This window comes from Protopterus annectens, chromosome 9.part0 (genome assembly GCF_019279795.1).
Source record: "Protopterus annectens isolate FY-2018-M chromosome 9.part0, PAN1.0, whole genome shotgun sequence".
Classification (NCBI taxonomy): domain Eukaryota; kingdom Metazoa; phylum Chordata; order Ceratodontiformes; family Protopteridae; genus Protopterus; species Protopterus annectens.
This window is the reverse complement of record NC_056743.1, coordinates 1169784595-1169811645: the sequence shown is the minus strand read 5'-3', so window position 1 is coordinate 1169811645 and position 27051 is coordinate 1169784595. Positions and strand designations below refer to the sequence as shown.

The 27051-nt window shown below is 41.7% G+C and overlaps 1 protein-coding gene across 1 annotated transcript in view; it reads left to right on the top strand.

Moving 5' to 3' along the window:
• LOC122811903 (oxysterol binding protein) overlaps positions 1–27051 on the top strand; it is a 1660581-nt gene that overhangs the window by 1514431 nt on the left and 119099 nt on the right. The window contains exon 11 of the mRNA XM_044084058.1: positions 7663–7758. Within this exon, the coding sequence (XP_043939993.1) occupies positions 7663–7758 (96 nt within the window). The remainder of the gene's footprint in view (positions 1–7662; positions 7759–27051) is intronic.

Sequence of the window (27051 nt, the reverse complement as noted above, 5' to 3'; positions counted from 1 at the left end):
TGTTAGGTGTACATAACTGTACTTTCCCTTCAGCCACAGGTAGTTGACTCTGCTGTGCCCATTTTTTGGACCTCAGACCACTCATCTTTACCCTAGATCCATCTGGTGTAGCACCTACAACTACTGTGGACCAGGATTAACTACGTTCTCTGAGGCAGTTGGAGTCCCCTCAGTGAGCAAGGGAAGAGAAACTTTTGTCAGTTCTGGGAGAGGGAACAGAGAAGTTTTCCCTGTTGTCATAATGCTGTGCTCACCCATCCTTTGAGAAGCTGCTGTTGTCTTTAGTAACATGATTGGCACCATTTTTCCTATCAAAAAGAAACAGAAAACGAAGCATGTATCTAAGACTTCACAATTTTCTTTTGATAGGAGTAGTTTACTGGATCGGGGTTAGAGTTTAATTCAGGCTATTGATCCTTCGTGTAAAGTACTTTCTGGTGAAAGAAAGAGGTATTCCTGTTTTTACATTTTTCCCCAAACATTTGTGATTCTGATTCAGGAGAGCCCTGTTTGATTGCCCCTGGGAAGGGCTCTCTTTCTCTAAGACTGTTGCTAGTATGTCCCTTTGTTTTCAGTGGGAGAACACAGATTTCTCAATCCCTCAGACAATATTGAGTTGTTACTGAAGGTTTTCCAGAACCTGCATCTATTTATCCTGTCCTGTCTGTTTAGAAGGTGTCTGTGTCACTGACTGAAGTTTTCCTGATAGTCAGCCAGATGCCCCTAGAAAGACAGATAGGATGTATAAAGTTCTTAGTCTGTTAACATTTTTACACACTGTTCCCAAACCTGACCCAGCAGCTATAGCTTTAGTTGATCCCACTGTTGTTAAGCACTTAGTTAATTCTAGTCCTACACTTTCTGCCAATGTTATAATTATTAATAGGTATTAAGAAAAAAAGTGAATACTTCTGCAACTCTGATTTTCAGAATTTTGAATTGTTAAGCTCATATGTTGGTTTGTTCTGACATTGTGAAAGTATGAGAAATGTTTTATCTGTATTTTCTTCTTGTGAGAAAAAAATCTACTTTAAATAACTTTATTTCTTCTGCGCAGGACACTTGTCATTATTACAGTATTTGTGTGACTCGATACTTCTTCCAGGGCTATGGCCACTGAGAATGTTTTGAGAAGGTTTTGCATGGCTGCATTCTCAGAACCTCTCAGATATTAAAAAAAAGATTTTGCATTATCACTTGGATAGAGATTGTATTTGGCCGTTGTGCTGCAGAGGTGATCAAAAATGTGATGAAGTGTGGCAAGCTGGTCCAGGAAATCACTAAAAAAATTTCAGCCTTCCTTTTCCAAATTTTCCAGGGATTTTCTGTCCCCTCATCTAAACAGAATAAACAGTCTAAACAAAATACAGCTAAACAGAGGTTTAAGAAGAAATGACAAAGGGATTTGAAAAAGAAGTCTTGAACCTCCCAGAAACAAGGACAGTCCAACAAGTCTAAATGACTTTTTAAAAAGAGACCTTGTGAACCCTTGGCACTTTAGCCTTGTCTGAATCTCCATTTTTCTCTTTGGCAACAGATAGTTTAAGACAGGTTCTGAAAACCATTCATCAAAGTTACAGATGGCAGTGGGAGGAAATTTTCCCCTTTCCAAAGGGTCATTCCTCATTCTCCAGGTAAGACTCCTCTGTTTCCACCAGTTCCCCATCACATGCTCTCCTAAGCAGTGATGGAACAAGTTCCTCATTTCCAGGTGGGGAAGAATTCTTATTCAGGGATGTTCCTAGTGCCAAAGACAGAAATTCTGGATCTTTCTTTGTTTGATAGTGCCCAAATTCAAAATGTCACCTCACAACCTGTTACCTCTTTTTCCTCTTTCAAGTTTCCTGACAACACTAGACTTAAGAGATGCTTATCAAATCCCTGTTCGTCCAGACTTCAGACGTTTCTTAAGGTTTTGTGTGTCGGGATCGCATTATCAGTTCTCTACCTCACCCTTTAGATTATCCACTACACCAAGTGTGTTCAACTGTCTGGCTCCAGTTATGACTGGATGTTACAGTGCATCCACATTTTTCCATATTTAAATAACATGCTTATCTATGCAGTGTCTTTTTCAAAATGTCTGGAACCTCTCTGTCTTCCAGAATGCCTGGAATCTCTCTTCCAAAGTGCCCGGAATCTCTCTCTCTTCCAAAGTGTCTGGAATCTCTCACTTGGGTGAGACCTCTCTTGCACAAACTGTGATTCCAAGAGAACATTCAAAAGTGTTTCTTCATTCTTTCACACAGGATTGTTTACCTGGAATGTTAGACATGCGAGTTGAAAGAGCTTTTCTTCCACAGGAAAAAAAATAGATCTCCATCTACATCTGTTTCTAAGTTTTTTTAATCAGACTTGAGTCACTGCAATGGAATTTGTCAAGATTTTGGGTCTCATGATACCTCTGCAGGACTCCACATGAGAAAGATACAGTGGTATCTGAAATTTCTTTGGTTCCAGCACCAACACCATTTATCTTTTCACATCCCAGTGCTGGGGTCTTTAAAAAGATAAATCATTTGGTGGAGGCAACAGATCACCTTAAATCATTTGGTGGAGGCAACAGATCACCTTAAATCTAGGCCTCTCCTTCCCCTTCCTTCACCAAAAGCAGTCAGCACAGACACCTCAGACTTTGCTTGTCTAGCAGTTTCAAGAGGGAGAAAAGTGCAGGAGTGTGAGACCAAGGATAGATGCAAGCATATAAATGTCAAGGAGATGTTTGTTCCAAGTGACCCCTTCAAGTAGTTAAAGGTAATACCAGAGTCATGTGGTACATAAACAAGGGGGGGAACCCAGTTGTTCCCCCTTTACACATTAGCTGTGTTAGCTTAGGATATAGATTCACGCACAATTTCACTCTACAGCATCTTATTAGTCTGTTAGAGCAAAACTGTGTGGCAGACAAGCTGAGCAGGACCAGTGCAGACCATCACTAATGGAAGCTAGATCAAGGGGTCTTCCGAGATTTCATCCATGTAGATCTCTCTTTTCGCACCTGCTTATTGAGGACATGCAGCAGGTACTAATGGAGACTACTACTAGACCTGCTACTAGAAGGTCATAAATTAGCAAATGGAAAAGTTTTTTCCAGTTGGTACCAATGACCTTATCTGCACCCATTCAGGGCTAGTAGTTCTCTAGTTTTACAGTATTTGAGAGTTACTGTTCAGTGGTCTTTCTTATTCTTCTATAGAGGGTCATTTATTTCTGTTTCAGCAAGTCCACTCTTCCTCTTTCAGTGCAGTCTCAAGTCAAAATGTTCTTGAAAGGGGTTTTGCATAAGAGGCTTCCTTGGTGTCCCTTCTTTGAGATCTCAAATTTGTGTTAGAGAACCTAACATTTGCTCCATATAAATTTGCTAATCTGGATGACTTGAGGTCTTTAACAAGGCTGACCTCTGCAAGAATAATATCTGAGTTGCAAGCTCCTATTGTCAGCCAACCCTATTTCATTTTCCATAGGGACAGGGTTTCTTTGAGAAACAGTCCTTTTATGCCTAAGGTGGTATCCATGTTTACTTAGCCAGTCTAGCTCCCCATTGTCTTTCCTCAACCTAAAAATTAGCTAGAAGGGATACAGCATACCTTAGATACCCACAGACAACTCTGGTACTTTCTTGACAGAATTAAATCTTCAGATCTTCTGATCAATTTTTCATTTCTTGTGAAGGTAAGGAGAGACAACTTTTGTCAAAGCAAACTATTTCCAAATGGTTGTCAAGGCCCACTCTACCAATGCCTTGGCTTTTCTGTGCTGTTTTTGGAAAGGGTTGGATTCTAGAAATATTCTAGAAGCTGCTACTTGGTTCTCTGTACATACATTTGCAAATCTCTATATGCAGGATTTGTTCACGTAGTCCGGATCAGCCTTTACTAGGACCATTCGGCAGGGGCCCCAGGAACTCTTCTCCTTTCATCTCTCAAATGTAGTCCACTAGGGTAATCTACTTATATTGCTAAGGCTACCGCAACAGTGATTAATATGATGAACATGGTACAGTTGTGTAAGTAAGCTTTGCTATAACAGTAGATGTTCAAATGATTTCTGCTGCAATATCCTCCCTTCGATCCCCTTGTTTTTGTGGTACTTTTAATGCCGGGATGTGGACATATATAGATATGTGTGTGTGTATATATATATATATATATATATATATATATATATATATATATATATATATATATATATATATATAGTGCCGTACTACGTCCAGCACCAACCAAAAGTCCAAATACCCTAACACCATTCCAAAACATAATAGCATCCATGTCCCTGGCGTCATCAGTGTGTATTGCAATCAGGGAACAGTGACATATTTATACCCCATTCCATCAGTCATTTAAAGGCACCATGTACCCAGTAACAGAATTATTAAAATTGTTAAACACAAAAGTCCCCAGACATCATATTGTACACTATATAATATAGGTACCATTACTCAAATTGCTTCCTAATACATTACTATTTCAACTGCCTAAAATGCCTAGCACCTACTATACCTAGAATAATCTTACCAATGGTCTTTTAGACCTGGTTTAAATAATGCTCTTAAGTACACAGTCCACTTCCTTTCTTTTTCAGTTAATATTCTATGTTTACTGACTAACGTAAAATTTTCCCCTACTACCTGATGAATACCCAGAAAAATGAAATGTGCTCCTGCATGCATTTGAGTGTGTTTATACAGTGCACTCTGTACTCTTTTACAATTGATGTCACTTATATGTAGTACTATTCTCTGTCTAAAAGAGTTCTGCCCCACATAAAAAGCCCCACATTGGCACACCGCCATATACAACACCCATTTGCTGCTGCATGTGATCAAATATCTTATGTCATATACCTTGGGTGTATTTATAGACGTAAATGACTTGGTTTTAGAAACAACCTTACAATGAACACAATGTCCACAATATGTGTTACCCATTATTTTACTAGCCTGGTTGTTTCTAACATATTTTTGACTCTTCTTAAAGTTAGCTAAACTTTCACCTATGGTCTTCCTTCTCCTATAACCAAAGGAACACCATGAGTCTATTAGTGTACCCAAAAACCTGTCGGTTTTCAGTATGTGCCAATGTCGCTGTATTATATCTTTAATTTTGAAGCTGTTACTTCCAAACTTAGTCATGAACCTAATAACCTGGTTTCCTTCAACTTGTGGCGGTTGCCCCCCCCCCCCTTCAATAGTTGAGTTCTAGGAATAGAATCTGCCATACATATGGCTCTATCAACTTCTCTAGCTTTATATATCCCCTTGCCAGAAATCTAGACCTCATCTGTTTGGCCTGTGCCTGGAAATCATCCAGATGACTATATATACGCGCAAGTCTTTTGAATTGAGCTTGGGGGATGTTGTTAATGATATGCTGTGGATGGTTACTATCTGCCCTTAACAATGAATTCTTGGTAAATGGCTTCCTGTATAAACTAGTGTGTACCATGCCATCACTAGCCTTGGTGACCATGACATCTAAAAATTCTGTTCTTTTCCCTTCCAATTTACCACTAAACTGAATACCATACTGATTTTGATTTAGAAAGTTAAACTGTCGCCACATATCCACAGTAACCTGCCATATTACCCAACAGTCATCCAAATACCTTCTCCACGTTAATAATTCTGATGTAAATTCTGTCTGTTGGTAAATCATTTACAACTCCATATACCCCATAAACAGATCCGCATATATGGGAGCAAAAGTTGCTCCCATAGCTGTACCTTTTATCTGCAAGTACCATTCTGACCCATATCTAAAAAAATTATGTTCTAACTCCAAGCCCAATAATTTTAATAAAAATTCCTGTTCTTCATTCTGATAATAATTTGAAGCATGAAACCAATATTTTACTGCGGCTATTCCTCCCTGATGAGGAATACTCGTGTATAGAGCCTGTACATCAAATTTGCCAATAAAGGCCTGAGTAGGAATATAAAGATCATCCATTAGCTATAAAAAATGATTAGTATCCTTAATCCTAGCCAACACATATCTTAATAATGGTTTCAGTTTTAATTCTAAGTATACTGATAAGGGTTCTATCAAGGACCCTCTACCAGCTACAGTGGGTTTTCCTGGTATGGGGGAAATGGACTTATGGATCTTAGGAACTAAATAAAAATATTGTGGAGAAGGATCATCAACTGTCAGTTGTTGTAATTCTTTTGTAATAATACCCACCTCTCTAGCTCTTTCCAAAAACTTGTCAATTTCCTGTTTGAATCCCACTATCGGATCTATAAGAAGATGGCAATAAGATTTTACATCAGTCAGATGTCGATGAATTTCAGTTTCATATGCCTCTTTGCCCCAAACCTCTATGGCGCCACCTTTGTCAGCCTTGGTAATAACCAGGCGATCATTATTACTCAAATTTTCCAACACTTGTTTTACTTCCCTAGTCATGTTATCCTTAAAATGCCTAAACACCTTACCCTGATTCAGTTGTAAATCTTGTAACACTTGTTCCTCAAATATTTTAACTGCTCCATAGTACGGGTGCTGAAACTCAGATTTTCTGAATTTAAATCGATTATATTCGTCCCTAAAATGAGGTCCCTGGGTATCTATAGTATTGTCTATCCGTTATTGGCCATTTTGCTGAACATTTCCTCCATTTCTTGAACCAGATAAGAATTTGGTGGTAAATCTGACAGATTATGCATTTTCTGATTTAGAATGTCGAGTGTTAAATAAAGGCCTCTGCTTTGTACCGGATAGCTATGTGTCTCATTTTGAAGTGGTGAAAGACGTAAAGGCATTTTGTCGTAAGTTGAATTTAAAATATTATTTTTCTCATAGACCTCATTTTAGGGATGAATATGATCAATTTAAATGCCAGGGGGCAAAACCTAGGTTTGTGTATGCACAGTTGTGAGTCTGACAATAAACTACATGGATGCTATTATGCTTTGTCCTGGAATGTTTTATTGCTGATTTTGGGTTTACCAATACTCATTCAGGGTATATGTATTTTGTTTGTCCCTAGCATTGTTTTTTCAAGGCTCAGCCTCCCTCTCTCTGTTGGCAGGAAAGTTTTGAAGAGCTTTGTGCCCAAACTTGTGATTTTGTGAACTCAGCTTGAGCTGCCTGACTGTTTGGTCATGTGGAATGTGCCCTATAGCTTTGGATGCTAGCCAGCTGTTATATCTTTGGTAGGATATAATCCATATAGCTAAGGCTATTGCAGCAGTGATTATTCAACCATCTACAGTTATAGTAAATTTACTTAAACAACTGTACTTTTTTTTAATCCACAGCTACGTTGCTACCCTTAACCTGGGATAATATTATCATTGCTTTTATATTTCTTAACTGTATGTTTAATTTGTTGTGTTGATTTTCTGTGTGTATAATTTTCCATTGTTTTATGTTTGGATTTCTGTTTTGAAACTGATCTTCCATGACTACACTTGTGATGTGCTTTGCTAGGTGACATTACTTTTCAGAACCCCCCCCCACACACACACACACACACACTTGCATGGAGAATTGCTTTTGTTGCAGTCTTTAGTAGATGTCCCTTGATGATGCATGACAGTTAATGGGAGTTAATAAATGCTGTAATATATGTATGTATCCTTTTCCAAAATGTCCTTTTCAAGAGTCGATAACAGTAAGAACACCTATTACATTCACTGTCTTTTTTTTCCTTTAGTCTGGAGATATTGACATTATAAATCACAAAACTGGGGACAAGTGTCATCTGAAATTTGCACCTTACAGTTACTTTTCACGGGATGTAGCCAGGAAGGTAAGTGACATTACAGGAATGCTTGAATCACCCTAAAAGTCTGTGTGAAACAGCTTTAAAACTCACATACTTCTTAACTAACAATATTCCTTGAAGCTTCAAACAACTTAGAATTGTTCCTGTTTCCTAGCACATGAGGTTACTTGCAGGATTGTATAACATGCTGTGACTGCTGTTGTGGTTTAGAACTTTGGCTATTCCAAGTCTCTTGGAAATCTCTGCATTTTCCCCTTTAATAAGCCCAAAGTAGTAAGGCACAAGGGCATGTTTTTATTTTGAACACAACTGTGCCAGCCTCACTAACAGGTTAACAAGTTTATTTATGCACATATGCATATTAATATGCCATTGTGCACGCTAGTTAGTATAGCATTTATAGATTAGAGTTTTACCTTTCCTGCTGCTACACTGGCTAAAATGGCATTTGTGTTACGATTGTCATCCTAGCCATTCATTCCATGAAACATGATAATGTTTCCCTTCTTGGAGTCCTCTGAGGTTCTTGGAATGATATTCAGTTGTGATGGTTGTGTATTAGTTTTCACTTATGAATGAGTTTAATATGATGTATTTGTCTCTGTCCTGCATCTGTTCTTAGAAAGGTTGTAAGTGGTTTTGTATTGTAGAATTGAATCATGCACAAGAATGCTAGGTTATCAACAGCATCTGAATTCTATATACGTGTGTTTGTGTGTATCTATATGTGTATATATATATATATATATATATATATATATATATATATATATATATAAAATGTGTGTGTGTGTGTGTGTGTGCATCTATATATATATATATATATATATATTTCCAACTGTTTCCCCCTGTAAAAGAGAACTGACCTGCTGCTTGGCTTGCAACTCTTTAGTATATTTCTTGTTGCTGCAATTTTAGTCTGTTTAATCAAAACTAATTGAAAAAACATCTGCTTGTAACCTCAAGAATCGCTGACACTGTACTCTCAGCCTCCAACCAACTTGCAACTCACTGAAGACTCGTCTACTGTAGCCCCCCCAGTCTCTGGTAGTCTCTTCCCAGTGAACTTCAATCCATAACTGTTTTAAGCACTTCCTCTTCAGTAAAGCTAAATGCAGATGTTCATCGTGTTACACTGCTGCAGACATCACACTTGGGTTATCCTACCGTCAGGCGGTCCCGCAGTCGGCCAGAGTTCCAAAGTCTTGGTCTGGCGTTGGTTGCTGTCGCTTCTGACAGCCTATTGGTTGATGGACTAGTGGGTGACACAGGCTGGCAAACTAGAAGGGCTGATGGACCCAGTGGCTGGCACTCATTCCTACTGTACTGGTCAACAGCAACTGATATACAACTGGAGATAGTGCTAGAGGATGGTAAATGTGTGGCCTCATGGAGTTGACTGAAAGAAGAGTGAAGCACCATAGGGATCCAAGGCCAAAATGATGCATTCTTGCAACAGAATCACAGTCTGGAGTGTGTAGCAAAAAGGTGTGGTTAATTCACTTGACACTGGATGAGTGTATAGAACAGCAAGTGTACAGTAGTATGTTGTGTGTGGGCTATAGTTTATACTAATGAATAACAGTTTTCACAAGTTCAGGGAATCTTTGCATTTATCTGTAATCTCCAAGAGTGCATTAAAATAACACACATCATTTGTCTAATGTTTGTCACAGTGGAGGCTCTGAGATAGAAATCTTCTTTCCTGTGAATCACCAGTCCTCTTTATTGTAAACTTGTTGCTGTTGACCAGTACAGCATGGCCAGGTGTAAGTCGCTGTGACATTTGTGCTTTTGCCTTGTCAGCCAGGTTGTGCCAGACAGTTGTCAGTCAACGAAACATCAAAAGTCTGTATCAAGATAGATTTTACTTTGTGGAAGCCACTGTGAAAAGAATCTTCTGGGGAGGAAGGTGCAATGTCCATCATTAGTTCACTGTTGCAGTAGCTTATAGCTGTATGGGATATATTTTGCCAAGAATCAAATGTCTGGCCAGTGTATGGACATTTTTGGAGCCTTCCATCCACTTGTATCGGGGTAAGATTGAAGGCATACTGGTATAAAAGCAAATGTATAGGTACAAAATTAGAACTTTATTGCCATTGAAAAATTGGGTCATATTCAATTTTTTCTGCATCTTCAGTATTTTGACAGTCAATTTGTTTGAGTTATTGAGCAGGTAAGTACCCCATTCAGGACTTTCCTTCCAATTTTGTGAGAAATTTTGTGCAAGTTTATTCTTATTCCTAGGAGAAAAGGAAAGAGTTATGGCAGACAGTTTCCTTATAAAGAGTACCCATACGTTTTCTTTAGAAGGCTTACAGTGTCTGTATTTGAAACATTTGACAGTCCTTTACTCCCTAAACCATAAAAAGTCAGCTTAGTATGGTGCTATGGTGCAACAGTCTGCATTACTTCCTCACAGCAAGAGGTTCCTGGTTCAGTTTTCATCTGTGGTGCCTTCTGTGTGCAGCCTGCATGTCCCCCCTGCATTCGTGTCTGTTTCCTCTGGGTGCTCTGGTTTCGTTCCATAGTACAAAGACATGCGTCTGGAGTGTTTCTCCCCAGGCCTCTGCTGAAAACTGGCTCATTCCAAGACAGACTTTCTTGGTAAACAAATGTTAAATGAATAATAAAAATATATATGTTGAGAATAAAGGGTTCAATGCCATCATGCAGACATCAAGAGACAAGAGTCTTGAATGTCTTCCTACCATCTGTTAAGAAAATAAAAATGGAAAAAGAGGCTTCCATAACAGCTTTGCCATCAACCTGTGTTCCCTGGCCCCTGATTGGCACCTTCACTGTGGCCTTATCAGAGTCTGACACACATCCTTCTCATTCTTCCAACACTTCTGGTGCTGCTCTTTTGGATGCTGGTAAGGGTCAGGAGCCTACCACTTCCTTAAAGACCAGGCATGCACCTATTGCTGGGAAGGGAAGTCTTTGGTAATTTTAGAAGATCCAGGTAGTCCCCCTCAACTGCTGGTGTGAGACGAGTTGTTGGCATCTGTTGTAGAAGTTGGGTTATTTAATTCATTCAAGAGCATGACTTGAGACTCCCAAAAAGAAAATACAAAACTTTAAGCATATTTGGTCATCATTCCCACTGCTGCAGTAGCCTTCAGTCAATATGGATTGTCTCTTGCCCAAGACACAGCAACTGGCCATCTTCCAAAAGCTTTGGCTGCCTCCTACACTTCCACTCTGACTGCTGATTGGACAGTCCTGTATAGGGAAATTCAGGAGACAGACTCGAGAATCTTAAGTACTTTCTTGCCACCTTGTGAAGAAGCAGCTCAGGGGCTTCACAAGACATCCAAGTATTTTTTTACTTTTGTTTATTTGTGTACTTGTGGTCCTTTTAAAAAGATGGTACTACTTCTGTTTCTTGTTTCAGGCAGCTGTTTTTAGTTTTGGTGTGTGTGTGTGTTTGCACACGCGTGTGCGTTGAAGGGGGGCTTATTTAATTAAGTTCTTGTGCAATCTTTTTAAGTGTGATCAATGTTTCATTTTAGCAGGGATGATGACAGGGCATGTAGTGCTTGTGTTCACACTATGACCATTTATCTGCCATTTATTCTGTCAAACTAATTTTACTTCTAAGGGGTTTTGGCAGAGCTTTTAGTTTACTGCTTGGGCATTTTCAGGACATGTAATGCTTCTATTTGTACTATGATAGCTTGTCTGACTTTTATTCTTTCAAACATCAAACTAATTTTACTTATGAGGGGTTTGACCAGATTTTAGTGTACTGCTTGTGCACAACACCTCCAGGTTAGTGGCACTGCAGGAAGCATCGGAAACCATCCATGTGCAACTAACAGCGGGCAAAACTGCCTTTCAGTTTGTAGCCTGCTACAGAACACCCTCCCTATTACAGGAACCCCACTTGGCATTCCTGAGAACACTGGAGAATATGAAGGTCTCTCCAAACACTATGTTATTGGGTGACTTCAACTACCCAAGCATTGACTGGGAAAACTACTCAAGCCCAAACACCCTCACCTAACGGTTCCTTGAATTTATAAACTCTAACACAATGGAACAACTGGTCACCACTCCCACAAGAGGGAACAACATATTGGACCTGGTCATCACCAACATGGGCACTCTATGTTCCACACCAGAGGTAAACCCATCATTGGTAAGATCAGACCATAAACAAATTTTCCTGGACATCCATATCCCGTCCCCACCCCCAGCCAAGGAAATCACTGTAAAGAATTTCTCAAAAGCCAACTTTGCACTTCTCAAGACTGAGGTGGAATCCTTCAAAGCACCTGGGCCAGAGGATAATACAGCCCAATCTGCAGAATCCTTTACAAATGCATTCTATGAGAATCTGCAGGAATGCATGGATCGTGCTATCCCAAATAAAACCAAGGCTCACTCCTCCAAAAACAGGAGACCGGTCTGGTGGATCCCGGCCATAAATAAGCTATACAACAGAAGGAGGAAGCTACTACATGACAGAGCAAAACCCAAAAAGGGAAGGCATCTCTGATCAGTATTAGCAAGAAACTTCGATCCCACATAAAATCATCAAAGGCCAGCTTCGAAAGAAAAATTGCCCTAGACACTAAAGATAATCACAAGGCCTTCTTTAGTTATGTCAGGAACATGGGCGGAAACTCCCAGATATGCTCTGAATTGTTGCATAACAGTACAAAATATACCGAACCTACAGACATAGCCAATATCCTGGCAGACAGATTCAGCGCAAACCCCCCCCTTCCCCCCCAAAGGAGCAAATGCCTATCCCAACTGAATGTAACCTCCCTGACATCACAGATGCACAGGTGAAAGCTGCCCTCTCCAAAGCAGAAAACACAGCATCTATGGGACCGGACGGTGTCCCAGGCTGTGTCTTACACTAGCTCCAAGAAGAAATGAATCCTCATATTAAGTCACTGTTCAAACTTAGCCTTACTACAGGATATGTACCCAAAGAATGGCGTACAGCTACAGTGGTCCCACTCCACAAAGGTGGTGCCACAACGGACCCCGGAAGCTATCGCCCCATAAGCCTGACTAGTCTGGTCTGTAAAGCTATGGAGCGTATGATCATGGAACTCATAAACAAAGACATTGGGAACCTCCAGACACTGGACCCTACCCAGTTCGGCTTTAAGGGCAGATCTTGCTTCTTAAACCTAGTTGATTTCTTTGAAACAGTTACCAAAGCCATAGATGAAGGCAAGGTAGTCCACACAGCCTACCTGGACCTCGCAAAAGCCTTCGACACAATACCCCACTCGGGCATCATAAATAAGCTTACCAGCTTAAATATCAACCCCTATATCACAAGATGGGTTGCAAACTGGCTCAGAGATAGAACCCACAAGGTCAGAATCGCAGATGCCATGTCCGAATCCAAACCAGTTACAAGTGGCGTCCCACAGGACTCAGTTCTGGGACCTCTCTTGTTCGGTATATACTTCTCTGAGGTTCAGGCTAACACGGGGGGATTATGGCTGACAAAGTTCGCAGATGACTGCAAACTGGGGGCCATAATCGAATCTCCAACTGACACAAGCATCCTCCAAAAGGGTCTCACAGAGACGGATGCTTGGTGCCAGAGCCACAGCCTCAAGCTAAATGCTAAAAAGTGCATAGTCATCCCCTTTGGGAAAAACAAGGTGCCCACAAATTACCACATAGGTGGTAATCCATTAAGTACAGAAGAAGTAATTAGAGATTTGGGGACCAACGTAGATAGTAATCTCTCCTTTGATAATCACATTGCCAAAGTAGTTAGAAAGACTTTCTATATAGCCCACCTTATCACGAAAGGGTTCGCATCTAGATCAAGAGAGGTCATTGTGCCCCTCTACTCGCCACTCATCAGGCCCATAATTGAATACAATGCCCCTTTTGGGATGTACCTTACCCGACACCTGCAACAACTGGAGAGACCCCAAAAGTACCTCACCAAGAGGATCATGGGCTACAAACAGATGTCCTATGCAGCTCGACTAAAGAAACTCCAGCTCTACTCAGTTGCTTACCGCCTACTCAGAGGCGATCTATGCCTGACGTACAAAGCCATGTCAAACCCAGAATTAATGGACATGCTCCACCTCAAAAAATCCAAGTCCCTTAGAGCTACACGCTCCTGGGACCTAAACCTCAGCACAAAAATAATTAGGACATGCTGGAGGGACAGATTCATTTCCCAGAGGCTCCCCTCACTCTGGAATAGAATCCCAATTCATGTTAGACATAGCCCTTCGTTGAGCCTCTTCAAGCAAAATCTGGATTCCTGGATGGGAAATCGCAAATTCACCCCTGGGATCTCTTTTGTGTCCCTGCTAGACAGAGGCATCTTAAAAGGGTACCTTCTGTGACCTACTTTACAGAGGCACAGAAGGCTAATCTAATAGGGAGGCGGAAGCCAAATACACTCTGGCTAGGCTTATAAATGCCCTAGGGCAGATAGCCTAGTATCTACCTATGAACCTATTAACCTATTACTTTGATGATCTTTGTGTTTCACAGTTGCAGTCATCACACTTGGGTTATCCTGCCAGGGGTAGCCTTCAGTCGGCCCGAATACCAGATGCTTAGTATTTCTGCATCGGTTGCTGTCGCTCTAGCACTGACATCAGGTCGTCAGTGGTATAAAATCAGGCAGCTGATGCCATTACATCAGTCTTTCTTGCTGAGGAGCTTGAAGCAGAAGCAGTTCACCCGAGTGTCGGTCGGCCGCTACCCGAGTATTTAGTTTCCAAAACTGAAGTCTTCTAAAGCTAAGTACCCCATTGGGGATTCTTTTTTCTTGCTCTAACCGATGTCAGAAAAGGTTAACAATTGTCTTGTCTGTGGAAAGCAAATACCACACCGAGATTTCCATTCTTACTGCGTCACCTGTTTAGGCCCAGACCATGACATCCCTCGCTGTTGGTTTTGTGCTTTGTTCATCACCAGAACTATACATAGTCAGGCCCTTATTGTAGCTAAATACTTTCGCTCTCGATCTCTGTATTCCGAAATGGCTTTGGTAAGGCATCTGACTACCGATCTTCCGAAAAAACGTAAGAATAAAAACAGACCGACCGCACAGGTCCAAAACTGCCGATGACGCTTCTCTTAAGCTAGTCGCCAGTTCGCTGGTACTCAGTGAGGCGCATTTGCAGCCCCTGATGCCCACGCAGGGCGCTATCAAGACCCGTTCGGAGTCTGGTATGCCGTGAGACTCTCTGTTGATTAAGGATCCTGTGGATGTCTCTACCTTGGATGGATCCGGAGCCGCTGAGCTGGCACCAGCTTCTGAGGAAGTTCTTCACACTACCGATGTTAGACACAAACCGACGACTTTTTTCATGTCTTCAGTTCTTTCTAAAACTACTGAGTTTCTAAAGCCCAGGGTACTAACTACGCCTAAAAAAAGACCCAAACTCAAGCACCTGCTTCCATGCCTTAATCCCAAATGCTTAAAATGGCAGAAGACCTTATCATGCTTATTAGGGGAAGCCAGCCTACCCCTTCTAAAAGAAAGAGACTTGTCCCCATCAGTTTTATCTGACCAGGACTCCGATGACTCTGAGGTTTCAGAATATGAAGACATGCCCTTGTCTGCTTATGAGGATTCAGATGCAGAGGAATCCATTCCCTCTGTCTCTCCTCCAGAGGATTTGTCTTTTGGTGAAACCCTACATACTTTGAGAGAACATTTCTATTGGGAATGTCAGGATTATCCTCTGTCCAAAAAGAGACTCAGGGAATTTTTAGATTTACCACAGCACAGATGCTTGGCTATTCCTCCTGTCCTGGATGTTTTGGATGATGTTTTCATGAACTCTAGCTTAACTCCTCACACCCTACCACCTGCTCCCTGGAAACCCGACAGGTATTACAGAGTCCATGACTCTCACAAATTTCTTTTCAAAAATCCTACTGCGGACCCAGAGGTCATCTCCCAGGGACCTAAAGGAATAAAAACAACTACAGCCAAGAATCCCTCCTCTTCAGACAGATGGGGTAAAAAAGTATGCACCTCTGCATCTCTTGCTATCAGAGCACTAAATTGTCAGTTCCACATGCTGAAATACCAGCAACATACAATGGAACTCTTAAACAAAAATTATCTACCTTTCCAGCTTGTGCAGAAAATAAAGAATTACAGGAACTTATGCATTCTGCAAACCAAGTTACTAAGCACACTTTGCACTGTGGCTTTGACACCCCAAAGCATCCTGCAGGGCAGCAGTCACAGGTTCTTTGCTTAGAAGGCATGCTTGGCTTAAGGAACAGACCTTGCCAGACTAAGTCAAATCAAAACTATTTGCCGCACCATTGCACAAAGACAATTTGTTTGGCACCAAGGCAGAAGAGGTTTTAAAAAAGATGGAAGAAAAAGCAAAATCTATGCAGACATTTAAAGACTTCTTGCAAGTCCAGCCTCCAAGGTTCAGTAGGCATTGCCCCTCCAAGCACTGGTCCTTTTCAGCCCCCTCAAGGCCAGCTCAGACAATATCTAGGAGAATCAGAACCCCCAGAAAGCAGCCCCAGGGAATGCAGAGATCTAAGCAGTGGAATTCCTCCACATCAAAAGTGGGGAGCGCTAAGCCACCCCTTATGGAAAGAACTCAAAATGACTTCACACCTCCACCCCTTCCTTCTGCCCACATGCTTGTGACCCTAGGAAAAAACTCTCCTTTCATGCAAAAAACTGGGCTTTCATCACCAGTGCCCAATGGGTACTCAACATAGTGTCCCACAGATACAAATTGTATTTCCACACACTGCCAACCCCAAAAGGGTTCCCAGATCTTCCTCCAAACCAGTGAGCAGAGGCCCAAAACCAAGTCCATTCCCTGCTCTCCATGAGGGCAATACAACCTGTTCCTGCAGACCAGATAGGCCAAGGTTTCTATTCCAGGGTCTTCCTGGTACCCAGAAAAGAGGTCACCTAGCACCCAATCCTCAATCTTTCCATTCTAAACACCTTCCTGGTGATACCAAAATTCAAAATGCTCACCCTCCAGCAGCTTCTCCCTATGCTATCCAAGGATACTTGGTTAACCACCTTAGACCTAAAAGAGGCCTATCTACACATCCCAATCAGGGATTCTTGCAGGAAATATCTACGTTTCAGGGCAGGATCTATGCATTTTCAGTTCTCTGTGCTTCCCTTTGGCTTATCCACTGCTCCCAGAGTTTTCATAAAATGCCTGCCTCCTGCCATTGCTTTTTGCAGACAAAGGAATATTCAGATTTACCCCTACTTAGACGACTGCCTGATTCAGGCAGACAGTCAGGAAAAGCTGTTACAGCACTGACCTTTGTAAAGGACCTACTGACCTCCCTGGGGTACACTATAAACGAAAATAAATCCAAACTAGTCCCCACTGAAAGTATTGTATTCCTGGGACCAAGCCTGGACACAGCATCCCAGATGGCATTCCTTACTCCAGAAAAACAAGCCTATCTGACAGGCTACTTCTCTCAGTTAGCCACCAGAACCAAGTTATCCGCAAGAAAAATCCTGCAAGCTCTAGGGTTCATGGCATCCTGCATTCTACTCATTCCATATGCCAGACTGCATATGAGGAAACTTTAGCGGTACTTAAAAAGCCTTTGGTGTCAACACTCTCAGGACCTGGAAACTATCATATCTATGATACCTTGCCTAAGGAAAGATTTTCTTTGGTGGGCAACAGCATGCAACCACAACAAGGGCCTTCCCTTTTCACAACCCCATGCTGCCCACACCCTAACCACAGATGCATCAGACTATGCCTGGGGTGCACACCTGGATGGCAGGTACATTCAGGGCCATTGGAGGTCAAATCAAATGCATATGCACATCGACCAAAAAGAATTGCAAGCTGTTCAGCACGCTCCGACAGCTTTCAGACCGCTACTATCCCTGGGGCCTCTACTGATCAAAACAGACAACACCACAATGATGTGGTACATCAACAAGCAGGGAGGAACTCACTCCTATCCCCTCTGCAGGCTAGCCATGACCCTTTGGCACACGGCTTCAGCCATGCAAATTCACCTGCTAGCACAATTTCTGCCAGGCTCCCAAAACTCTCTGGCAGACAACTTGAGCAGAAACCTCCTAGACCCACACGAGTGGCAGCTAGACCACAGCACTTTCAACCTTGTAACCCAGAAATGGGGCACCCCAAAGGTGGACTTATTTGCCTCCCAACAACCACCAGCTCAGCAAATTCTGCACCAGGGAACCTCACAGCAAGGCCTTGAAAGTGGATGCCCTATCCTTCCAATGGGTAAATCTCTTGATCTGTGCATTTCCCCCTCTACCTCTACTCACAAGGGTACTACTCAAAATAAGGGAGGGAAAACCAAGAGCAATCTTGATTGCCCCAGACTGGCCATGCCAGCATTGGTACCCACTGCTGTGCAGTCTGTCACCCCTGCCTCCTTGGCACCTATCTCAGATCCCAAATCTCCTCACCCAGCAGAACGGAGAATTCATGCATCCACAATTGCAGACCCTGAACCTGGCAGCCTAGCTTATTCCCTAACCTCTCCTCCAGTTGCCAGCCTAAGCAAGCAAGTCCTGGACGTTATACGTGAGGCCAGACAGCCTAGCACTAGAAAATCCTATGATGACAAGTGGAAAAGGTATTGCGCCTAGATCTAGGCTAAGGGAGCTGATTGATGCAGCACAGCCCACCCTACCTCTCATCCTGGATTACGTAGCAGACCTTACTGCACAGGGGTCTATCCTTCTCCTCTATTAAAATTCATGCCTCTGCCATCTCTGTTCATTACAGCACAGAGCCACCTCTCGTCTCACCCTCTTATCAAACAGTTCCTAAGAGGGGCTAACAATTTAAGACCACCCAGAAAAGCTCCTACCCCAGCTTTGGACTTAAATTTTGTGTGGGAAAAACTCACACTACCCCCCTTTGAGCCTGCTGCTTCAGCAGAGTTAAAATTCCTCTCTTGGAAAACAGTCTTGCTTCTGGCCATCACTTCAGATAGATAGAAAAGTTGCTGAGCTACAAGCACTCATGGCTGTGGAACCTTTCATCATTTTTCATGATGACAGGTTCTCCCTCAGGACTAACCCAACCTTCCTGCCTAAAGTGGTGTCCAGTGTTCATAGTGTGGCTCTCAACCAATCTATTCATTTGCCCACTTTTTTCCCCAATACTCAAAATAAGGAGGAAAGGATCCTGCACTCTTTAGATGTGCACAGACAGCTCAGATTGTACCTGGATAGGACTAAGCCTTTTAGGAAAGTTGACCAGTTGCTAGTCAGCTTTGCAGCAGGGTGGAGGGCAAGGCCATGTCCAAACAGACCATCTCCAAATGGATAGCACACTGTATCCATTTCTGTTACAAACACCATGGGAAAATTACACCACAGGGGGTCAGGACACATTCCACAAGGGTAACCTCCACCTCTGCAGCTTTCCTCAGAGGGGTCCCTACCAGGGACATCCTGGAGGCTGCAACATGGAGTTCTGTTCATACCTTCACCAGCGGTTACCACCTGCCTATCTTTTCCAAATCCAGGGCAGGCTTTGCAACCACAGTCTTGAAGAGCATACTAGCCAGCCCCAACTTTTCTTGACTGCCTTCACCCTTTACTTCAGCTTTGGGAATCAACCCGTGTGTGATGACTGCAACAGTGAAACACAAAGAACATAGTACAGTTGTGTACACTTACCATAAATGTAGATGTTCGAGTGTATTCACTGTTGCAGTCCTAGTTTCCCACCCTCCATCCCCCTTGTCTCTCTCACTCTCTACAAGGATTTTTGGTATTTACTTTCTACTGGTGGTGTTCTTCCACCATAACCTAGCTCCCTATTTGGGGGCTCCTGACTTTTGGGGCAAGAAAAACTGATGTAATGGTGTCGGTTGCCTGATTTTATACCAATGACGACCTAACTTCAGTGATGGAGCGACAGCAACCGACGCAGAAATACTAAGCCTCTGGTATTCAGACTGACTGAGGGGTACCCCTGAGAGGATAACCCAAGTGTGATGACTGCAACAGTGAATACACTCGAACATCTACATTTATGGTAAGTGTACGCAACTGTACTTTTTGGAGACTTTATGGGTAAGTGTAAGTATGTTGTTTGTGTAGACTTTTAACAACTTACATTCCAGCACAATTATTCCCATGATCCTTGTTGCATCTGATGCATTCTTCTCAGTCATAGCATGGATAGTTACCCCACTTCTTCTGGTCCAATTTCTGCAGTTCCTAGAGAGAAAAAAAAACTACTTACCTGAGGACCCTTTTCGACTGTGCAGGCTCAGTCTTTTACCTCAGCCGATGGGTGAACTTAGAGTGGCCATTTGTTCTTTAGACCACTTGATCACTTCTCTGGCTTCCTTTTGTGTAAGCCTTTTAGAAACTTATCAGACCACTCGCTCACTTCTCTGGCTTCCTTTTTTGTAGGCATTTTCGAAACTATCAGTATGCTTGGGTATATAGAGAGCCAGTCTTTTATTACCGTCTGAGTCTGAAGCAGTGTTTCAGTACATCGGTCGGTCTGCACCAGAAAGAAGTCATCGGAAAGATACATACCCCAAAATTTTGAATAAGATTGAGAAACACGGCAGGAAAAATAAAAACTTTTTAATACGGTTAGTGCTTTCACATCACAGATGCTTCATCAGACCATGAAACTCAAGTCCAGTTCATTTATATACCCATTAACTCCCAATTAAACCATCATTGACAAAACAAACTTAATTGCAGCAATCAATGTTAAAAGAGCCAACACACAAATATCCTACTTCAGCTATTGCTCATGTATACCCCAACTTAAAATACATATACATATTTTATTAAAAAACATCGTATGTATGATATGTAACAATAAAAAAACCATCATAAATGCTGCATTCTTAAATAGGGTTTGATTGACGTTCTATCATTCAACCCTGGTTCCTTTTCAACCTGCAACTCAATTATCCATCTCAATTCTAACCTATATTTCATATCTCCCAACCTTAAATTTTGATAGACACACTCAACTACTTTAAACAAAAAAATGATGTGTAGTACCTTTACATATAATGTGTCTAGCCAAGGCACTCCTATCAGACTCTCTATTCCTAATAGCTGCCAAATGCTCCCTGACCCTGTCTCTAAGTGAGCTAGTGGTCATACCCACATAGAAAGAGGGACAGGCTAAACAAACAGCTAAATAAACAAAGTTCCTTGTTTTACAGTCTGCTTTCACTTTAAATTCACATCTTTTCTTAGTCTTAGGATGTATAAAGACTCTGTCTTTGCTCAACACTTCACAAACACTACATTGCCCACATTTGCTTAAACCATAAGCCTCATTCCTAGAATTATTGGGTTGACCCAATAATCTCTTGTTTTTAATACCAACAATCCTAGCTATCTCAGGATCCGAATGTAATCTAGACCAATTATTATAAACCCACTTCATGAACTTTCTTAATATTCCCAGCAAACTCAAGGCAAACAGGTAAAGCCTCATTTTTGGGTCCTTCTTTGCAATATTGGGAGAGGGAATATGATCATCACCAAGTATATATGGTTTTGCCCTCCCCTCCCCTTAGTGACTTAACTTGATTAAAACCTGCATCTATCTCATCTTTCTTATACTTCCCTTATAACAGCTCACTACTAAAAGTTCCCATATCCTTGTCAAACTGTTCTTGCTCCATGTCCAATCTGGATATGCACATGGCTTGACCCTTTATAATGTTCCTATAGACGTAGGTAGAATGCATGCTCTCTCTACAACATTATTTCTTCTATATTCTTTCCTATATAACAGTGAAGTTAATTTCCCATTAGTGTCTTTTGATGTTGTCACATCTAAAAATGAGATTTCTGTACAGGAAACTGAAGGAGTAAATCTCAAAAAGTTTGTAGTGGTGTCTAAGAAAATAAAAAAAAAAACTCTTCTAATTCTCCCCTTGTACCTCCCCAGACTAATATGAGGTCATCTACAAACCTCCTATAAAAGAGGACCTTGCTAGAAAACCTCTTATGGGACAAGATGCAACTCTCCTCCCAATGAGCAAGAACCATGTTGGCGTAGCTACTGGCACATGGTGTGCCTATAGCCATGCCAAACAGTTGAAGGTAGTACTATTAGGAATAGAGAGTCTGATAGGAGTGCCTTGGCTAGACACATATGAAAAAGTACAACACATAATTTTTTGTTTAAAGTAGTTGAGTGTGTCTGTCGAGATTTAAGGTTGAGAGAGATGAAAAATAGGTTAGAATTGAGTGAATTGAGATGGATAATTGAGTTGCAGGCTGAGAAGGAACCCCAGGCTTGAATGATAGAACGTCAATCAAACCCTATTTAAGAATGCCGCGTTTATGATGGTTTTATTATTGTTACATAGACATACACACAACGATGATGTTTTTTAATAAAATATTTTAAGTTGGTGTGTACATGAGCAATAGATGTAGGATATTTGTGTGTTTGCTCTTTTAACATTGATTGTTGCAATTAAGTTTAATTGTTTTGTCATTGATGGTTTAATTGGGAGTTAAGGGGTATATAAATGAGCTGGACTTGATGAGTTTTGTGGTCTGATGAAGCATCTGTGATGTGAAAGCGCTAACCGTAGTATTAAAAAGTTTTTATTTTTCCTGCCGTGTTTCTCCATCTTATTCAAAGTTTTTATTGAAGTATTTATTCGTTGGTTTAAGAGGAGTTAATCTAGAGTGGCTACACTGTTGAATTTTATTGAACTCCTTTCTTTTGCCTTAAACTCTTGTCAGTTAAAGCAAATAATTGTCTCCACTGTGGTAAGCAAATCCCACACAGAGACTTCCACTCACATTGTGTCACCTGTTTAGGCCCGGATCACGATGTCCCTAGTTGCCGCCTTTGTGCCCGCTTTAACTCTAGGACGATCAGATGTAGAGCTGAGATTTTGGCTAGATTTCTTAGTCTTGAATCTTGTCATCATCATCATCCGATGGTGTCCACTGATTGTTCAGAGGTTGGACAGCTTAGGTGTAAGAGGGAAAAAGATAAGAGACCCAAGCTTAGATTCTCGGAAGACAACCATTCTCCTTCTGTTTCTCCTCCTAGGCTTGTGATTGTTGAAGAAAGTGTCTGAGGTGGTGGCATAGGCCCTCTGTCAAGAGCCATTCTGAATCTAACGTGTTGTTGTCCCTCTACTTCTGCACAGGCCGTTGCTTTTAGCTCATTGGTCAGGGCCACTATGCAGGCTTCAGCTTCCAAAAAGCGCTCTCTTCTGGGTGACATTCCTTCACTGCTTTGGCCTACACCGGTTCATCTTTCTCTAGAGAGACGGGCGTCGGGATGCCCGACTTCCCTAGCCCGAAGCGACTCCTAAGAAAAATACTGCTGCTGGGCCTTCGCCTAGGCTTACCATCTCCCTTTCTCAGGGATATCAACAGGACTTATTTAGACTAGCTAAAGACCTGATCTCCATAATTAGGTCTAGACAAGCACCCGGGGATGCCACCACAGGTAAAAGAAAAAGAGATCCTACTTCTGAGGCCTTCCCAGATCCTTTGGAATATGATGAAGATTCAGACCTAGAGGGGTCTAATTCTGAAGAACTACCCTCCCTCACTTATTTTGAGGGTTCAGAGAGGAGAACCTGGCCTCTTCTTACTCCCAGTAGATATCACCTTTGATGAGACCCTCCATGCTATGAGGGAACATTTCTAGTGGGAAGCACAAGAACACCCTCAGTCGAAAAAGCGAATTAGGGTGTTTATGAATCTGCCAGGGCACAAACCTCTTGCTGTTCCACCCATTTTTAGAGGTGGTTGAGTATGTCTTCCAGGCTTCCTCCTTGAATCCTGAAACTCTTCCCCAGCACCCATAAACCAGACAGGTTTTTATAGGGTACAGGATACCCATAAATACCTTTTAAAAAATACTTCTGCTGATCCAGAGGTGGTCACCCCAGGACCCAAAGGCGCTACAGCCAGTTCTTCTATAAACCATTTGCCTACGGATGAAGACAGCCAGGGCCTGTGATAGATTTGGGGAAAAGATATATACATCAGTCGCCCTTACTAAGAGGGCTCTCAGCTGTCAATTTCACATGATTAAATATCAGCAAACCATTCTGGATCAGCTTAAAAAAAATATCTCAACTGGATCTCTGTTGTCAAAACTTGGAACTCACTACCTGCTAACATTACCCTAGATACCACCCTATCTCAATTCAAGAAAGCTGTCAAGCAGTATTTCAAGTCTCAGTGGTTATGTCCCTGCTCCAAGCCTGACTAAATCATTAGTCTTACTAGTGTACCAATACTATTTTTGTAAATGGAACTCAACTGTGTTTTTAATTGTTAAGCCAGATTAGAAGTTTGTGAGATTGTATAAATTTAACCGAGTCTGTAAGTCCGTTTTATTTGTACTATGGTATTATGACTCTTGTTTTATCAGTACTTTGTGAAGATTGCTTATGTAACCACCTTTGGAGCTTTTCTCGCCAGGCCTCTGCTGAAAATGGACATGTATCCAGTCGGGCTATCCCAATCAGCAAATGTAAAATAAATAAAAACCTTTCTAAAGAGCTTTTGGATCTTTGCCACTACAGTTCTCAGATAGCAAGGCATTCCATACACTGGGGCTATGATACTATGGAAGCTTCTAGTCAGGCAGCTGCCATTGGCTCAGTTATTAAATGTCATACATGGCTTAGGGAACAGTCTCTTCCTGACCATGTTAAATCCAACCTTCTTGAAGCTTCACTTAACAAAGAATTCCTCTTTGGTCCTAAAGCTGAGGCTGTTCTTAAAAAGATGGAGGACAAAGCTAAGTCTACGCAAACTGCGAGTTCAGCCGGTTTAGTAGGAACTTCCCTCCCAACCTAGAGTCAGAGGAAAATCCAGTGGAAAATGACTCATAGGCAGCAGCAACAGCTGCAGAGACCCAGGCAATGGATCTCAAACTTCCAGGCAAGGAAGTTCTAGGCCCCAGGCTTCTGCCACAGAGCAGCAATGACTCCCCCACTCCCCCCCCCAAGACTAGGAGGCAGATTCTCCCTGTTCAAACAAAACTGGATTCACATCACTTCAGACAAGTGGGTTCTGGACATTATTTCAAATAGTTACAAACTTACTTTCAAAGAGCCTTTAAAATACTGAAACTATACAGATGCTCCTCAGAAAAATAAAACAGAGCCCCTTTCTCAAATCCAGATTTTATGTTATCTGGGATCAGTGGAACCAGTTCTAAAACATCAAGTCCCAAGGGTTCTACTTCAGGTTGTTCCTGGTTCCCAGAAAAGGCTGTTGGCATTTTTAGACCTGTCCAACCTCAGTCAGTTTCTCTTGGTTCCAAAATTCAAAATGTGGACTCTGCAAAAACTCCTACCCATGACTGCCTCATGGGCCTTTATGATTTCTTTGGATCTATCAGATGCTTACTTGCACATCTCAATTTCAAGAATCACACAGAAGCCTTCTACACTTCAGAGCAGGTTCCAGTCACTATCAGGTTTCAGCACTGCCCTTTGACTTGTCTACTGTTCCAAATGTTTTCACTAAGTGCTTAGTCCCTGCAATTGCATTCTGCAGGATCAGAATGGTCCAAATATACCCTACCTGGGTGATTGCCTTGAGAAAATCTGACCAGATTTTTGTGAGCTTTGCCCCTAGCTCTGAGGGAAAACTAGCTTCAAAACAGACAGTCTCTTTTACATCCATCATGGCAAAAAAAATCTCCTGAGGCCGTCAGGTCAAACTCTGTTAGGGCTACTGCAACCTCTGCTGCCTTCTTAAAAGAAGTCCCTACTTAAGGACATCCTGGAAGCTGCCACCTGGTCATTTGTACATACTTTCACCAAACACTATCATTTGGCAGCCTTTTCTAGGTCCAGAGCAGGATTCACCTGCAAGGCATCTTCTCCTCTCCCTAATCTTCTTCCTTCCTTCCTTCCTCTTTTCAACTTTGGAAATCGTCCCACAAGTCTGGACTGCAACAGTGAAACATGAACTTAGTACAATTGTGTACACTTAACATAAATGTAGATGTTTGAGTGTATTCACCGTTGCAGTCTTCTTTCCCTCCCTCCTTCTCCCTTAACCTACTAGGTAATATACTGATAACCTCTTTTATAGCCAGGGGAAACCCCCCTTGGCCACTCTTCCTGTAAGGGTTCTCTTCCTGAGTTCCCTACTGCTCACTTCGAGCTCCTACCTGTTAGCGTACAAGAAAAAAAAAATTCATGATGTAGGGTAGCTCCCTATATGCCCAAGTTAGGGCATCCACCAGCCTTAGGAGGAGCAAAGAACTTTCTCTGGTAGTCGGGCTGGCCAAGGGCTTTCACAGCAGGAAATCCCACAAGTCAGGACTGCAACAGTGAATACACTTGACCATATACATTTATGGTAAGTGTACACAAATGTTGTTTACTGGGAACACAGTGTTTCTCTGAGGAATGTTAATAGACTTCATGCATGACTGGACACAGATCCCTCTCCTAGTCAGTCATAGACAGGTCACTTGAAATATTGCTGAGGAAAACTGGTCTTGACAACCTCATTGGAAGGCAAATCTTGATGAATGAGGTTTTTTTTTTTGGAACTAATAGATGTTCCCACTGTACTGATGAGATTTTTGTAGTATGCCTTAAGTGAATTTGCCTCATTGTGCTCCTTTTCCTGCACTAGTGCCAGCCTTGTATGAGACATGTTTTGATCTCTGTAACAGCCCTAGTTGCCATTCTTCAGTCCCCGTAAAACTAGATAGGCTTTACAACATGTCTTCAACTAACACTTATTTTCTGTACTTAGTTCCTTTTCTTTTGCATTTAAAGCAGAAGGTTTTGGACAGATTTGCTATTAGAATTTTTGTTATTCGTCCACTTTGGCCTATTGAATTCTTAAAGTCCCACAATTTGGGAGTTAATGTCCATCTCAGTCTTAATTGTGTTTGACATGTCTGTAGTATCTAAACAAAGGTATGTATCATTGTTCAGATACTATGTCTAGGGCCTGTGCCTGTGCTTTTGTTTGAGGAGGTATGTTTGGGTATTAATTCAAAAGTTTTCAGTTGAAATAGTCTGAAAATTTGAATTAAATTTTAGAGAAAAAAGTTTTATTTGGCCCATGTGCTACTCGGGTCCACAAACAATTTGATGAAAGAGAAAATTATTTTGGGAAGTTTCTAAGATTTTTTCAGATATCCTTTTCATATCTCCCAGATCCTCTTTCAAGCCTAAGAAATGGAGAAATGTTAGGAGGGGGAGGGTAACAAACAGGAGCATGTCCAATAAAAAGACAGTGTACAACTTTAAGATGGCTTTACTAGCATGCTTCCTTCTTTCACCTTCCCCTTCTACACCTCTCTCTCAAAAACTGTTCTAACAGTTCTC